Source organism: Dermochelys coriacea, chromosome 1 (assembly GCF_009764565.3).
Source record: "Dermochelys coriacea isolate rDerCor1 chromosome 1, rDerCor1.pri.v4, whole genome shotgun sequence".
Lineage (NCBI taxonomy): Eukaryota > Metazoa > Chordata > Testudines > Dermochelyidae > Dermochelys > Dermochelys coriacea.
In genome coordinates, this window is record NC_050068.2 from 196,995,901 (window position 1) to 197,013,949 (window position 18,049).

Consider the following 18,049-nt stretch of genomic DNA (forward strand, 5'->3'; position numbering starts at 1 on the left):
AATGCAGATCCAATTGAAAGATCAGGACCATATATACTGGCTGTATATTCTGCTTTCATAGATACAAACGATTTTAAGAAACTGGGCACTTTCCTCGTCTCCCTTGTTTTAATTTGCAAACTTTATTTTAGAATAGATAGCCCCAGATAACATGAAAATAGAGTTCAAAATGTTCTTCTGGTTCCTACGGCTAAAATTATTTTGGAAAAAAGCAACAATTTAGTTGATCTGCTAGTTACTGAGGTTACTGCTTCTCCAGATGAAGCCAACAAAAACCCACAGACAATAATGGACTTTCCACTACCAGAATAGTTTTTAATATAATTTGATAATATAAATCCCTTCGTCTTGGTCAAGGATTGTCACCAATCCTTAATTCCTGGTATTATATTAACAGAGGTGATCCTACAGTTTACAATTGCTGCTTTGTGGGATAGTTATGGGTCCTGAAATCACTTTCAGAACAACCAGTGGTGAGCTGGAGCTGGTTTGCACCAGTTTGCGTGAACCGGTTGTTAAATTTTGAAGCCGGTTTAGAACCGGTTGTTAAAGAATACAAGGAACCAAACAGTGTGCAGTGAGGCAACTAGAAAGCTTTTGAATGCTGTCACAAGAAAACACTTAAGCACACAGTTAACTTTAGGCAATTTTTACTCACTCGGTGGCGCTCCAGGTCTCCGGCAGCGGGTCCTTCACTCGCTCAGGGACTTCGGTGGCGGATCCTTCAGTGCCGCCAAAGACCCAGAGCGAGGGAAGGACCCGCTGCCGAAGTCCCGGAGCGAGTGAAGAACCCGGTTTTTCACCTTTTGGCAGCTATCACTGAGATCAACCACTAAAAAAAAAAGTTGTGGTGTGATGGTGAGCAATGGGACACAAGGACATGTTGGGGTGGTATACACATTCTGCATCATGCAATATTGCCAACTGTTATTACTTTAATTATTTGGTGCTTTTAAACTCCAGCTCGTGGAATCAAAGAGATCGCATGAAAATTGTAGCTTCCTTAAAAATAGCCCTTGCGGTTGCAATGGTTCAGCAACCAAAGGACAAATATAAAGAACACAATTTGTATGTTTTAAAATCTCATGATTTTAAAGTTCGTTTTTGATTGCTGGGGGCTGGCAACCCACATTTAAGGTTCCAGTGCTATCTGAACATAACGGGGGATGCTTTTATGGGCGAGGTGAGGTTACTGCGCCAAAATATTGGTTGCTTCATGATCGCCACCGCTCTGAAAATAACCAAACGAAGCGGCAAGGCTGAGTGGCAATGAATTGCCCACGGCCAACAGTCCCCTCCCAGACGGGAGAGTCGGTGATGGAGACAGCGAGCCTATCGAGGGCAGTTTAGCATTTTGGCAAAACTAGCTTTGCCCTATTTCAAGATGGCTGCTCCTGTAATTTAAGCCTCCCAGGCTAAGGAAAGGAGGACTTGTGGCACCTTAGAGACTAACAAATTTATTAGAGCATAAGCTTTCGGGAGCTACAGCTCACTTCATCGGATGAGGTTTTGCCCTAGTTCAAGATGGCGGCGGTCCGACCTCACTTCGGCGCTTTTTGCCGTGTTCTAAGACAGAAGCAACCAGAACTCAGCCGCGCACTCCTTGCCCTCTTCTAAGATGGCGACGTCCCGACCTCAGCCCTTTTTGCGCTTTCGTCCGATTCCAAGATGGCGCCCCGCAATGCACGTTGCGCTCTGGAAGCACCCCGCCCCCCCCGCCCCGGGCCCAGCTCCAGCTCCCTCCTTGAGCCCCTCCCCGGCGCTCGGGCTTCTGACCTCACTTCCGCTTGTGCAGCAGCCATTTTGTCTTTCCGTTGCTGCTGCCCGAGCTTCTCCCTCCCTCCCGCCGCCGCTGGCTGGGAAACTCCAGTTCCCCCCCCGGGCCCAGCTCCCTCCGGACCCGCTGCCTTCAGCCTCCCACCTCCTGCCCAACGGCTGGCCAGGTTGCCTCGTAGCGCGTACCCGCGGATCGGCGTCTCTCGCCCCCTCCCCCCAGCGGCGCATGCTCTGCCGGGCCCACGGCCGCGCGGACACCTGGTAGCGCCCCCCGCTGCCCGAGGGGCTGGGGCGCCCCTCAGGGACTGGCCACGGCATCCCCCAGCTCTCGGGGAGACGCCCCAGGGCCCTCCCCCACGCTGAGCGCCGGAGACAAGCCCCTCCCTAGGGGCCGGGTGCGGAGGCGGGGCTGGCCCCAGCTGCCCCTACCCGGGGTGCGCGGCTGAGACGCCCCGCGGAGGAAAGGGGGGCACTGGCTCGGCAGGGGCCCCGGCAGCCGCGGAGCCGGTCCCGCCCAGCCCGGCGGCGCCATGTCCAGCGAGGAGAGCTACCTGGCCATCCTGCGCTACCTGACCAACGAGCGGGAGCCCTACGCGCCCGGCACTGAGGGTAACGCCAAGCGCAAGATCCGCAAGGCGGCCGCCTGCTACGTGGTGCGCGACGGGACCCTCTACTACCAGCGGCGGCAGCGGGACCAGCAGCGCTTCGCCGAGCTCGAGGTGGTGCTGCAGGCCGAGCGCCGCGCCCGCCTCATCCGCGCCGCCCACCTCGGCCCGGACGGCGCCCACCGCACCCGCCTGCAGACCTGGCAGGGGCTCTCGCAGCGATACTGGTGGAGAGGTGAGGCGGGGCGGGGCCCGTGTCCGCGCGCCCTGGCCGGGAGAGGCCGCCCCGGGGCCGGCGGCGTGGCTCAGCCCCACCGCGCCGCAGCGGGGAGCGGGGTCGCGTGGTGGGCGGCGCCCGGCCGGGGCCGATCTCTCGCGGCAGCGCGCTGAGCCCGCTCGGGGATGATGGGCCGGGGAGAAGAGCAGCTGGGGACTGTCCTGCGCGGCGACTCTCGCTGCTGCCGCCGCCCGGTGGGGTAGGTGGGGCGCGACATGCAGCTGCCTGCGGGAGCCGGCCAGCGTGTCTGGGCGGGGCTCCGCTCGGGAGCTCGCCAATCCCTGGAGGGCGTGTGCGCGAACCCCGGTGGTGCTCCCCGGCCCGAGTAGCGGAGCGCCGTGGTGAGCGGGGTGTCGCAGAGCCTGGGGCATCTGTCAGGAAGGGGCCAGGAATGGGCTCCACCTTTGCCAGCACGTTAACTACAGTAGAAGCAGGTTTCAGAGGAGCAGCCGTGTTAGTCTGTATCCGCAAAAAGAAAAGGAGGACTTGTGGCACCTTAGAGACTAACACATTTATTGGAGCCTAAGCTTTCGTGAGCTTTTCCACCAAATGCATCCGATGAAGCGAGCTGTAGCTCACGAAAGCGTGTGCTCTAATAAATGTGAAAAGGTGCCACAAGTCCTCCTTTTCTCTTTACATTAGAAGCAGGATGCTTGTCAAACAGGCAGTGGGGCCAGTGGATGATTGAGGGATTAAAGGGGGACTCGAGAAAGGCAAGGTCATTGTTGAGAAACAAAACAGATTTTTGCATCGGATTTCACTGCAGACGATGTGAGGGAGATTCCCGTGACGGATTTATTCTTTTTCGGTAACTGAGCTGAGGAATTGACCTAGATTGAGGTGTCAATAAAGAAGGTTTTAGAACAAATTGGTAAATAGTAAAAGGTCCCAAGCCTGATAGTATTCAACAAAGAGTTCCAAAGGAACTCACGTAGGAAATTGCCGAAACAGTTAACTGTGGTATATAAGCTATCACTTAAATCAGCCTCTGCGCCTGATGACCTGAGACTAGCTAATGTAACACCAATTTTTTAAAATGTCCTAGAGGTGATCTTGGCAATTACAGGCCAGTAAGCTTAACTTCAGGACAGGGCTAATTGGTTGAAACTATAATAAATAGAATTATCAGACACATAGATGAACATGATATGTTGGGGAAGAGTCAAAAAAGCTTTTTTGAAGGGAAACCATGCCTCACCAATCTCTTTGAGGGGGTCAGCAAATGTGAACAGGGGGGGATCCACTGGATATAGTGTACCTGGACTTTCTGAAGGCTTTTGACACAGTCCTCATCAAAGGCTCTTAAGCAAAGCAGGCAGTGATGAGTAAGAGGGAAGGAAGATAGGAGACAAAGAATAGGAATAAATGATTAGTTTTCACAGTGGAGAGAAGTAACAAACAGGGTCCTGCAAGGAGCTGCACTGGGGCCTGTAGTGTCCAACGTATTCATAAATAATCCGGAAAAAGGGGTAAATCGTGAAGGTGGCAAAATTCGTAGACCATACAAAATTATTCAAGATAGTTAAGTCCAAAGCTGACTGCGAAGAGTTACAAAGGGATCTCATAAAACTGGGTGACTAGGCAACAAAACAGCAAATGAAATTCAATATGGATAAATGCAGAGTAATGAACATAGAAAACATAATCCCAACTGTACATACAAAATGATGGGTCTACATTAGCTGTTACCACTCTAGAAACAGAGCTTGGAGTAGGCACGCCGGAGCGGGGCCAAGCCATGTGGTGCTTCCCGTGACCCAGCACCCCGGCAGGAGTGGGGCCAAGTGACTATTGTCCAAAGTCGTTGTTGCTCCAACTACTTCCCTAAGTACTCTGGGATGAATTTCATCTAGCCCTTTTGGCTTAAATGTATCCAACTTCTTTAAATAGTTTTTAACCTGTTCTTTCCTGATTTTGGCTTATGCCCCTTGTTATTAATATTAATTTTGTTGAATATCTGGTCACCGTTAACTCTTGGTCTTTCTATTTTTCTGTGTTCGTACAGTGCCTAGCACAGTGGGTTTTGGTCCATGCCTAGGTAGTACTACCACAGAAATAATAATGCTTAGTCATTCCTCGTATCTGTTTATTATGGGACAGCTTTGGATGAAGCATTCTTACAGTTAATTTCCAGTGACTATCGCTAGCTCGGGAGGGGCAGGGCTGGGATGAGCCTGAAATCTGTATTTCCTGATTCACAGGCTTAAGTGTACATACATTTGACATTCTGGAAGGGTATGAAGGATTGCCCATCAACCTTAACTCTGAGTTACCCAAGTTATGGGCCTGTGATAAACAGTTGGGTTTTGCATCATGATCTTCTGAAGTCAGCAGGCACAGGTTCTCTTTTTGCACTAACGGGAGAAATTAATTTGAATTGAAGACTGTGAGTGTTTACACTATGAGAGCTACAGTGGTACAACTGCACAGTAGATCCACCCCCTTTAAAGGCAGTGGCTAGGTTGACAGAAGAGTCCATCTGTCACCGTAGCTGCATCTAGAGTTGGGGGCTAAGTCAGCCTAACTATGTCGCACAGGGCACGATATTTTTCAGAGCCTTGAGCGATGTATTTAAGTAATGAGAATCCCTTGGGAGCTGCCCTAAGACATTTAAATCTAAGTACTGTTAATTCAGATGCCTCATCTCAGCTGCAGGTGTTGAAGTATTGGGAATAGTTTACACTCAGATGCCCTAAACTCACATGGAGCCTCATTAATTTCAACAAGTATCCATGGCTGTCCTTTCCATTTAATCAACTGATTATTATTGTCCACATGCATAGAGCCAGTTGCAGGATCAGTGTCATAGGTTGTAAAGCTAGGTTCCTTTGGAATTAAATGCTACATAAATGTAAGATTGGAAGAAGCAATCATGCACAAGTCCTTCTGGAATGATGTTTGACCTAATAAGTCTAATAATCTTCAGTACTTCCACCATGAACGAACTGTTAATAATCAGTTGATTAAATGGAAAGAACATTGAGTCACTCAAGCCCTTAAAAGCAATGAAAATGGCCACTTACACAGTTATTCTCTTTTAACATACCTTGAGCCTCGTACATCACATGAATCATTTCACTGACCATCTCCATATACCTTCAACATTTTGACAGTTATACAATTCAGGCGTTGTATTCTTTACCCTCACACGGTAATAAAACCTTAACTTTGACATCAGCAACATACATGTCTGTCAGGCATCTGCATACTTGTGAACTGTCTAATATGGTATTTTATCATTGGGATGTATGAGGAACAGTGAGTTGCAGACAGGTGAAAAAGTATAATTCAGGAATCTTTGAATGCTAGTGTGCTGTTCTAACCAATGAGCAGTCTTTCTCTAAATTAATCTGACATAAACGCTACAAAAGCTAAGGTTCTGAAGAAGTGTCTAAGACTGTTCTTGTCCCAGTGAAAACTATGTGAGGTAGGGAGTAAACTTCTTTCCATATGGTTTGTGATATTTTATTAGAGCTGGCTGAAATTTTGCAAATTCAGTTTTGATGTAAAATGGCAACCAAAAAAACTGACAACATTTTCATGAATTCCCATCCCCACCTCTTTCCATTTTTAAGCCAGCTCTAGATATTTTCCCTTTAAATGACTTATACATCACAAAGATAATTTAAAAAAAAAAAAATTCTTGGGCTATTTCTGGCTTTACAAACTGGGTTGAGCTAGCCTGGTAGTGTGGCAACAGAATGGAACATTGGTGGAGACAATGGTTTAGTAATGACTTGGTGATTGATTCATCTTCCTGGTTTAATGGAATTCGGCTGTGTGAAAAGAGGTTATTCAGTATGGTGATGAGGTATGTTTATAAGTTATAAATAATACAGGCAATCCTGGAGGGTGTTGTACATCTCCATTTCCTGATAACAGCTGGGATACAATAATGGTAGTCATGTATATTCAGTTAGAAAGGGCAAACGGGAGCCAGAGAATGAAAGTGTAGAAAAACAATTGGACCTATTTCTCTCAATAAATACACAATAGTATGGATGTAATACATCAGTAAAACGACAGATTGCCCTTTCTCACGTGTGTAATGTAAAAAGATGACTGACTAATGAAGCATTCATTAATACTTTTCCTTAGGTATTCTTAAGCAAGTTAAAGATTACATTAAAGAATGTAGTAAGTGCCAGGAAAAGCTAGATCGTTCTAGATCCTTGTCAGATCCTTCTGAAATGCTGGAGGAACTAGGACTGGACACAAGATTTCATGAAGACAGTAATGAAACAGATGATGAATTAAGTAACACTGCGTCAGTCCCAGCTGCATCACCAAAACCTGTGAAAAAGAAACCAATAGCAAAACATGAGCTTGTATTTGTAAGTAGCATTTTATCTACTTGTAAAATTATAAGATGTTAATTTAACCCTCTTAGTCAAATTATTATTTATCATAGCTCTTACTAGTGCTTACTATGATCTGATACTAAATTTCACTGAATGTTCAAGTAGAGTAGAGCATATTGCAATGTTTAGAAACTGGATCAAATGAGTGTCCAAATATCTGTTTTTCTGTCACCCTACTTGTCATTTTTGTTTCACAAATGATTGTGTGTATAGGAATTTAAAAAAAAAAAAAAGTTCCACAGGTTTTTGATTTCTGTATATTTTTCTTTTTTTCTATCATTTTGTCTGTTTTCACATTGTGCGAGTATAATTTTAAATAAATGTCTAAAAGGGACAGTGTTAGCAAATTGAAACAATTAATTAAAAGTCTTGCTTTTTTCAGATGAGCTGATCTTTTTTCAGGGTGGACTCGACTTAATCATGGTTTTCTACATAAAAGTGCATTCTTTTTGGTTGTTATAACCTTAATACTTATTCTTCACAACTCGGAGATAGATGTAGGTTTCATTTTTAGAAGATACACATTATACATTTTTAAACAGTGATTTATTTTGAAAACTTTTCAGATTGCTTTTACAGCTATATCAGAAAATGAATTATTGTTTGGTTATTTCATTTACCAAAGGTAATTGAAGCAGATACTGTATTTATGAAGCCATTGGAAGGTGAACTATCTCCAATTCAACAAGTTAATCATAAATATTTAGAGGATTTTCTTTCCACGCTGTATTAGGAGGAGAACATCACCAGAAAGATATTTAACTTGTTTTATTTAACTATCACAACAACATAAAGTATTCTGGATTTTTTTTCTTCAGCAGCAAACATATAATATTTTAACAAAACCAGCATATGTCCCTCACTTCTCACGTTTATCTCCAGATTTCTTCCACTTGTCCATGTCTCTTCCGCCCCTTACAATCTTCTATTCATTGAACTTTTTGAAACGTTGCACTCTTTTAGAGAGAGGTAAGGGATTGACTCTGTGCACACAAATTTGGAGAGGGACAATAGAGTTTCTCACTTCTATTTATTTATGTATGTATGTAAAAACATTTTTGCTTTGCTGTTAACAAGCATGTTATCTCTGGAGACAAAAATCCACAGTTTGAGAACTGCAAAACTAAGCATCTCTGATGGTATCTTCTAGACTGAGTCCCATTGGGTAGATAGAAAGATTAAACTAAATAATCTATACAGAAGCCTGTGGAACCCCATAAGGTTGGGTCCCTAATCCATGAACTATTGGAACTCATTTACAAAACTTTTCTTAAACATTACACAAATATATTGTCTAATACTATACAATTAGAATTTATAATCCCTATTCCATGATGAGATATCTTTGAGCTATAATGTATCTTAATTAAAACTATCTTTAGATAAGCTTTTTTCTCAAAAAGCATTTTATCAACAAAATCTGATTGAAATTTAAAAAAATCAGTTTTGTTTTTTTTTTTAATAATTCATTTTTATTCACCCTGTCTTTTTTCCAGAAAAGAAGAAATGTCTAGTGCTCAGTATGAATGCTTAAAAAGATAAATGTAAAGCAACTTTTTGTAATGGATTTGTTTATGGCAGGTTGATAGTAAAGGCCTTGTGAAGCAGTCTTCTTCAAAACATTCTCTGTCAGTTTTAAACCAACTGAACCAACAGAGGCTTTCCAATCAGTTCTGTGATGTTACTCTGTTGATTGAAGGAGAAGAGTACAAAGCACACAAATCTGTCTTGGCAGCCAACAGTGAGTACTTCCGGGAACTTTTCATCGAAAAAGGAGCTGTCTCCAGTCATGAAGCAGTAGTGGATCTTTCAGGTAAATAGGCTCTAACTTCAAAAGATTTTAAGCAGAAAATATTAAGTAAGGCTTAATGAATATGGTGTAGTAGCTTCTGAATATGTAAGAAGACTGAGCATTTGAGCTCACTTCGTGATTTAGAAACGTTGTGGGTGTTTTGGATTTTATGATAGAAGAAACCATTGTGATCATATAGTCTGACCTTATGCATAACACAGGCCGTAGAATATCAGTCAGTAATTCTTCTGTAGACTTTGAATAACTATTTTTTAATCTGCTTAGTTGTGTTCATTCTTCATATTGGTTTATTGCCTTTAAAAGCAGGTAAATGCTTGAATACATAAAGGAATGTTTATTATCTTCTGGAAGAGTTCTTTTGCCTGAGCAAATGCTTTTGGTCAAGTGGCCATTCTTATACAACTATAGGCATCAGAAAACTTGACCCTTCAAGTCTCTTGAAGCCAGGAGAATATTAATATAGCTTCAAAAACTGTGTTTTCATGACGGAAGTTATAATATATAGCACCTGGGTAGATGCTTGGTATGTTGGTCTACTAGTACTGGCCTTTCTTCTTGTTTCCTCTCCAATTCCTATCCTTCTGTAGCTTAGATGGATGAACAAATTGACTTTTAGCATGATAGTCCAGAAGCTGCACAAAAATAAGTTACAGTGGTTCTCATAATTGTGGGTGGAAAAATACACATTTTAAAATAAGTTAGTCACTATAAGTCTCTTGAACCCCTGTCACTTTTTCTCTCTCTTTCCTCTCCTCTTTCTTCAATCCTCTACTACATCAATTTTAATCTTACTACTCCTACACTTTTTTCCTTCAAGCAAGAAGATACCCATTAATTTAGGGCCAGGATTTCTATTTCAGAAAGGGTAGCAGTACCAAACTTTATGTAGAAGCAGTTTAAAAAAAAACTTAGTTGAGAACTTCCTCAGTTGTATTTAATATTGTGATCCTAGTGTGTTTGAATCTGCAGGCTTCCATGCTGGGAGTACACTTCTGCTCATGAGTGAGATACTAATTGAAACTATATGCAGCTGCTGCATCAGCTAGCTGATAGACATTACTCTAAAGCAGAGACCCATCCACATTAAGGGGTGTCCATTATGGATTAGCTTGGAACAATTTGGTGACCTCTATTTGTTTTCTATAATCTCACTTCTTGTGTTACTCCATACAGGTTTTTGCAAGACAAGTTTCCTTCCTTTACTGGAATTTGCTTATACCTCAGTGTTAACTTTTGACTTCTGTAGCATGGCAGAAGTTGCCATGCTAGCCCGGCATCTCTTCATGTCAGAGGTCTTGGAAATCTGTGAAAATGTGCACAAACAGATGGAAGATAAACAAATCACAGTGTACCAAAAGGGAAATATTCACACTGTAGAGTCTACACAGAGTTTACCGGAGCAGAATGCAGTTGAAACACAGCCTGTGGATAGTGTTGAACAGCCTTTACCTATGGAAGTGGTAAACAGTGAAGTAGTAGCAACTATGAATGGAGCATCTCCCAGTACTGGACAAGAGGAGGCAATAGCACTGCAGTCTGACCCTCAGACTTCAGAGCCTACAGGGGATATAACTGAGCCTACAGTACAGTCTGTTTATAGTGAAACAACTGGAAATGAAATAAAAATAGAAATGGTACAGAGCATTGCAAATAATATTGTTTCTGTCATGCAGTCTGAGCCTCCGGTGGCAGAGGAGATGGAAACATGCTCTCCGACTGAAGCTGAGGCCGATCAAAATGAGAGCAGCACAGCAAATGCAGAAATCGCCTCCGAAGAGTCTTTAGAAGCACTTAAGCAAAAATGTGGCAGGCCATGCAATTCGGAGGGCACTCCAGTGTCACAACCTGAGAGCATCGTCTGCAGCCAAGATGATACTTATAAAAGCAAACTTCGTCAGCGTTCTGTTAGTGAGGGTGGATATATCAGACTGCACAGGGGAATTGAGAAAAAGCTGCAAAATAGGAAGACAAACCCCAAATCAGCAATACAGCAGGTATGAGAAATACCTTTTTTTTCTTAGAACCATAATCTAGTTTTCAGTGGAAGAAAATCTCTTTTGTTTTCAAAATAATGTAAAAAAACCATTTTCATTTAACTTCTAAGCAACACCTTGGACAGATAAATATTAGTTAATGTTAATACAACATTAGTGTGGATAAAAATAATTGCTAATACATGTGACAGCTATTTGTGTGAAAACAAACAATATCCAAATTTCTTGCAGTCTGGTGATCTTAGTCGGCGTTTCTCAAATGCGGCCACCGAGGGTTTTTCTTGCCGCCACAACCTCCTGGGCAGTGACTGGGGAGGAGGGGGGCAAAGCATTCACCCCTTCCCTGGGGCCACAAGTAGCGGTTGGGCTCTGCCCTCCTCTGGAGCCACAAACACCAGAGGAGCAGGCAGCCAGTGTGAGTTTTTTTCCCCCCTTTCCCAGGGGCAATGGGGCTTGGGCTTCTGGCTTTAGCTCTGGGTCTTTGGGCAGCAGGCTCTGGCCATGGGGCTACGGGTTCCAGCTGCCGGGCTTCAGGCTCTAGCCCCAGGCTCACCCTCCACCCCCTATCGCCCAGGGCCCCCTGCTGCCTTCCACTGCCCCTGGCCCCTGCTGCCTCCCTACACGCACCTCCATTCAGAGCTTAACTTTTCCCCCGGCTTGCCAGGGCTGAGTACGTCCGCTGTGAAAAGCGATATTAACAAACCTACAAATATCAGTTTTCACAGGAGCAGACTTACTAGCTAGCAAGTCTAAAAACAGAAGAAACAACAACAAAAAGAGAAAAATGTTCAAAGCACTTTATTTTGTTTCTATTCTGTTTAGGTCCAGTAAAGAACAGAGACAATTGTACATTATTTTTATTATTGAGTCTGGAAAAAAACCCTACATAAATAAATTACAATGATTTGGACATGGATATGTGCATATTTATTTGTTTTTCCTAAAGTTAATTAAGTATTTTAGGAAAAATTGGGGAGCAAGAGTTGGTGGCCACATTCTAACGCCACCAAAAATTTTCTTGCGAGAACCCCCGTCTTAGATTTACTGTTGCTCCAGCACATAGAAGTATTTATCTTGAATGCTCAAAATATTCAGCTCAGTTTGAGTAATTTTTGGTGCCTTTTTATGCCATAATTGCAGGTGTGTGCACTCCCCTAAACAGAGAGATTTTTAGATGGGGTTGTGTATGTGGGTGGGGAAATCCAGCTATTTAAATGCATCTGACCATTTTACCAATGAATCTCCAAATTTTGGAGGCTTGAAAATAAAGTATATTTTAGGAGAGAAAAGGTCTGAGGCTGTTAGTCACATCACTGTATAGTTCCTTAAATGTGGCCCTAAATCAGAGCATTGCCAACCTTGCTATTAAGCTTGCAGATTGGGACAATTCTGCTTATAGATTACATAAGAAATTGAGTGAAGAACTTCTAAGGTTGCAAAGTTGAGCACTCATATTAGGAAATGACAAAATTAAGGTTGTATGGGCAACCTTAATTCAACCCTTTTGTGTGTATGTATTATGATACGGTCTTCAATTACATAGTCACATGCATTTTTTTTCCACAGGACCCACTGCCTCTCGTAAAGAGCACAGGATGGATGGCTTTCACTGAATTCAATATTTCTTTTAATAAAATTTGCATCCCAAGATCTTATTTACCACACACAATCTAAATGCTGCATTGGATACAGAATTATTAATTTCCCTTGGGGCTTTTCTATAGAAGCTCTCACTGTAGTATCTAAGTGCTTCACAAACACTAATGAATTTATCTTAACAACATCTCTGTGAAGTGAAGTGGTGGAATTATTCCCATATAACAGTTGGGGAACAAAGGCACAGAGGTTAAAGCCTACTCAATCAAAAGTGTCCCCTAATTTTGAATGCCTTGAGACACTTGGGGACTGATTTTTTTTTTTATTGTTATTTTTTTAAGACTTTTAAATTTTCAAGCATAGTTCCCATTTATTTCAGTTACAACTGTGAATGCTAAGCTCTTTTGAAAAACTGGTCCCCTTTGAGTCAAGTTAAACACCCAGAATATGAGACAGTGAAAACCTGACATGTTTGGTTTAAGTGACTTACCTAGCATCACATAGAAACTGGTAGAAGCAGGGATAGATTCCAATTCTCCTAGGCAACATTCAGTTGCCTTAATCATACGACCATCCTCTCTCTTCCTTCAGTCCCATGCCACATTCACTATTCAGCCCTTCCAAATTCTGTAACAAATGGGGAGTTGTACAGACAACAGTTTCGTTCACTACACTGCTGTTCTCCTTCTCAAAAACCAGAGGCAATACATAGACTTGAATCACACTTTCTCTTAAAACAGAGCCTGTGCTGGAGTTTCATTCCAGAGATTCGTCTACAGAATGTAATAGCCCCTGTTTAGCAATTGGTAGCTAGTATTAAGTGTAGCTGCACTGGGCTGACTCCTAAAGTATAGACATGGACATAAAGGGGTTTCCACCATTGAGATAACTGCTAATCTGCTTCAGGCTGAAATTGAACTGGGAGGATTGATGCTCTCAGCCATGGAATGTGCCCCATATTTAGGTAGGAATGTGGATTTGCACAGACAGCAAAAATTACAGGAAAAGAAACAGGAGCACAGTCTGTCCTGAGACAGTCTCTCAGCTAGTTTACTTATGATACTTACCTAGACTTTACTACTACTGGGAGGATGAGAGTAAGAATAATTTCAGGAGCTGTCTTACTATCTTACTATCTCTCAAACATAGCTTTTCTTTAAGTGATTGGTAAAAAATAAACTAGCCCAGCTGGTTTAGCTGGCTATTTTTTTAGAAAAGCAAGCAAAAACACTGAGAAGGGAACTTGAGTGAAGAACATAATTTAGCTGACTCAATCTGAAACAGAGGAGACGGTGGTCACTTGAAATGGAGGAAGCTGTGTTCTCTGTCACTTGGTTTTCCTAAAACAAAAGATTTCTGATTTGTAATAATCACTACTTCAAAGCAGGCATATGCACTGAAAACTCAGATATTGATCCTTCTATCTAGATGTTACTAAGGTGGCATCCAGTTTATGGTAAAACATTGTTCTTAACATATGGTCTGCAATATAATTGTGGGTTCAGTTTGCTTTTAAACAGGTACTAGAAACCTAGAGCAATTAGTTAACACTAAAGTAGTTACTGACAATGTAATAATATCTAGCTCTTGTATAGTAATATTAAAAGTAATGAAGGTTGATGCTTAAAAGCAAGCGTAAGACAGAACATAGTACTTTTTATTAGAAACTATCATTGTTTTCCAATTAGGTTGCCATGAAGTTAGTGCAAAGAGGGAAGAAGATGAAGCAGCCCAAAAGAGATACCACAGAGAACAGTGAAGTGGAAGCTCAGATCAAATGCACTGAATGTGGGATGGTTTTTCAGAGACGTTATTCGCTTATAATGCATACACTGAAACATGAAAGAACTAAAGATTATAAATGCCCGGTAAGTTTCTTTGTAAATTTTTCAATTTTTTGTAAATCCTCTGAGTTGGTAATTGCTCTTAATGTTGCTATTGGCACATACATTTATTCTTGTCTTATGGATTTAGAAAAGTCTGGAAGTGAATGTTATTGGGAACTGATCCAATGCAAAGCTGCTTCTGCCAGTAGTTGCCTCTGCCACTATTTTAATATTTACAATTAATAAATTAAGAACCTTACCTGAAAGTAAGTTGAGATGTAATGCATATTTATAGTTTTAGTAGCTGGATTTATAGAGTAGCTAATCATATTACTGTGATTTTATGTTTTATTTACAAATGTGAAACTTTTTTATTCAAAGGTTTCTTAAAATAAGATAATTCAACAGTTTTGAAATAATTTAAGAAAATAATGCTCATTATAGCTCGATGTATTTCTTTTCCTAGCTATGTAAAAAAGAGTTCCAATATGGTGCCTCTCTGCGTGCCCACCTTGTTCGACATACCCGAAAAAATGAAGTGAGCACTGCAACTGCTAGTATAGAAGAGACGGGAGCGTCAGTAGTGAAAGGCAGAACTAAGCGGGAGTTTATATGTGATATATGTGGAAGAACTCTACCCAAGCTCTACGCTCTCAGAATACATATGCTCAAACATACGGGTGTAAAGCCACATGCATGCAAGGTAAAGAAAATACATCCTTTCCTGATGTCTTAGAAATTTGAAAAGACTTCTTGATTCACTAGTAACTACTCTGCACCTTACAACCTAGGTTTCAGAGTAGCAGCCGTGTTAGTCTGTATTCGCAAAAAGAACCTTGTGGCACCTTAGAGACTAACAAATTTATTTGAGCATAAGCTTTCGTGAGCTACAGCTCACTTCATCTTAATCTTAATCACTTCACAGTGCTTGTGTGAAAAATAAGTAATGTAAGAACTTTGATTTTAAATATAATTTGAGATTGAAGGGGAATTAGAGGGAATGTAATTTCCCAAATTGGAATTTGGCTGGAACACTAGAGTTAATGCCCCTTCTCCCAAGAAGATGTCCTGGGATTTTTCATTACAAATGGTCAGGATCTCTATTTTTATGGTGTATCCAAAGATGACATCTCCAGCAGCACAGTGCCCTGCAACCCCAGGCTCGGAAGTTGGTTCTGTGTTGATTCAAATGGAGGAGCGTCCATCCAGTGATTTACTAGTAGTAGTCTTGGGTTTTCCTTTGTTCTCCCTTTGATATGCTAACCCATCCTGACTGCTTAGATGGAACAGCATGTCATGTTACAAACATTTCATATGGTGTGATGATGATTTGAATGACAACTACCTCAATGTTCCATACTTATCTGGGAAAGTGGCCTTTGCCCAAATATGCCTCTTGGCTACCTCTGTAACAAGAAATAAGGCAAAATAACCACAATGTTAAGGACAGAAATTTTTTTTGCAGTTTGTACAGTGGTTTCCTGCTGACACGAAGCCACAAGCATGATCAGCTAGGTTTCCCAAGTAGCATACTTTTTTACATTATATTTGAAGAGAAGGTAACATTTATGCTCTGAAAAATCTATGGTGAGATGCAATACTGTCTTTGTCTCAATGACTTGTAAATTTTAAGATTTATTTGATCTTATATACTTTTATCCAGTTGAGTTTTTTCTTCATAGGTCTGTGGAAAGGCATTTACCTACAAGCATGGATTAAAAATGCACCTGGCTCTCCATGAGACACAGAAGCAGTTCAAATGTGACTTATGTGAAAAGTCTTTTGTCACAAAACGGAGTCTTCAGGAACATATGAGCATTCATACAGGTAAACAGTGGGCAAGAGTGGGAGTAATGAGAACCATGGTATGTTGATAAACACTTTGGGGAACATAAAAGTTAATTCATTCGCTCTGTTGACTTCTGTAGATAGGGTCCAAGGAATTTGTAAAAATGTTTTTATTTTCATTGGACACCCATTCAAAAAAGACGTTAACATTTATTTTAAATTTCTGTTTGGACTCTAAGACAGAATAATAAATCTATAGATTTATTATTTTATTTTTGATGCCCAAAATGTGTTAGGCTCTTTACAAACTTAGAATAAAACAGGTCCTTGCCTTGAACTACCTATCTAAATATAGGGAGACATGGTCAGTCCACTTCTTGTATTTTTACCTGTAGTGTTTGCATATCAGAAATGGGGAAGTTTCTGGAAAGCCCGGGGGAGAGGATGGAATAGGCTTTACACTTACTATTTATCCTTTTGAGGGAGAAAACTAAGTTGAATCTCCTGCCTCTTGGATTTAAAGCATCCTCCTAGATTTAGTATTTTCTTAGACTTGTTGTAACTGTAAAAAAGCTTAGATAACTAGCATTAAATATTTGTAGCTGCACTAATTAGGTTGGTATTTGTGTAGAAAGATGTTCTGTTTTTCTTAAATACATTCATTTGATGTGATTCAGTGGCTTAATTGAAGTGTAAATTATTTTCTAGCACTTCACTCTTTACTCATTGTGATTTACACTAGTTTCCCCAATGTTCTGGCAGTGTTTGTCTGCATGTGACTTTATGCTTATGATTTGGGAGTTTCATGCCTTGTCAAAAAAGCCATCTTCATTCCACTGGAGTTCTGAGGCTTTTGCCCCAATTTAAATGTTCTCTCCAGCTTCACTCTACAAGGAGCCACCACGTTGCAATAGCCATCCCCTTAACTAAGGAATAGAGGACGTGTATAAGAACTTGTGAAATTAATGAGTTCTCAGATATAAGGAACTGATAGGAAAGCTTGAGGGTGAAAAGAGAATGTGAGATATGACAGTATAATAGTTTAGTGTGAACTCTAGGTATTTTAAGGTAGCTTAATGTATTGATTGAAGTCCTGTGCATTTTTATTTCCTGGAGTGTGATGTATTAAGAATTGGGTACAAAAGATCGTTTTATTTTACAATGCAGTTTTAAGTTCCAGAAAATAAAAGGGTTTTTACATACCTTCTTACAAATATCCTTTTGGCAGTCTAGTATTCAAGAACAGCCTGATAGCATCTGGGAATTTCCTGTTAAGGTAGCCTCCCATAGATCCAAGGTCTGATTTCTCTTCCCATGCCCCCCATTCATGTATGCTGAACTATTACTAAAGTTGCTGCAGATGCTGTGCTCTGACTGTTTGCAATCTATTTCTTCAGCAGTACATTGTTTTTTGTTTTTTTAAGATTGTTCAGAGTTAAAATAAGAACAAATTATAATTAAAGGCTATGAGATTTTTGTCTGAACCATTTTAAGTATCTGATGATACAGTAGATTAAAGTTGTGACTCAGCTTCTTCAAATACGTACAGCAATATTATCCAAGATTATACCAGCATGTAAAGAATATTCTTGAAAATCCCAACTAGATTCCAAGTGTATGTAATTAAACTTTCCTCTTCCTGTAGTAATAAAGCTCTGAGTACTTCAGATGAAATCTGTAAAAATTATATACTCCCTTTAAAGCACTACAGAGAGTTGGGGCTCAGATAGGAGACTTAACCTTGTAAAGTACTTTTTTTGTTGCTGTTCTGTTTACAGGAGAATCCAAGTATCTTTGCTCCATTTGTGGGAAGTCTTTTCATAGAGCCTCAGGACTTAGTAAGCACATAAAGAAACACCAGCCAAAGCCTGAAATTCGTGGATATCAGTGTACACAGTGAGTATAAATTGACCTTTAAATCCCTGGATTATTAAAGATAGTTTTACTTGTCTCTCATGCTGCAGTTGGTCACATGGAATTATTTAGAATAAAATATGTTTAAGCACCGGGGCG

At 41.2% G+C, this 18,049-nt stretch overlaps 1 protein-coding gene across 1 annotated transcript in view; it reads left to right on the forward strand.

The window, feature by feature from the left end:
• Positions 1 to 1,788: 1,788 nt before the first annotated feature.
• The window catches only part of ZBTB11 (zinc finger and BTB domain containing 11), a 33,051-nt gene continuing 16,790 nt past the window's right edge, over positions 1,789 to 18,049 (forward strand). Inside the window, 8 exon segments of the mRNA XM_038404073.2 lie at positions 1,789 to 2,616; positions 6,757 to 6,992; positions 8,601 to 8,832; positions 10,006 to 10,826; positions 14,111 to 14,290; positions 14,715 to 14,951; positions 15,931 to 16,075; positions 17,815 to 17,932. Of these exon segments, the coding sequence (XP_038260001.2) occupies positions 2,307 to 2,616; positions 6,757 to 6,992; positions 8,601 to 8,832; positions 10,006 to 10,826; positions 14,111 to 14,290; positions 14,715 to 14,951; positions 15,931 to 16,075; positions 17,815 to 17,932 (2,279 nt within the window). The 5' untranslated portion in view covers positions 1,789 to 2,306.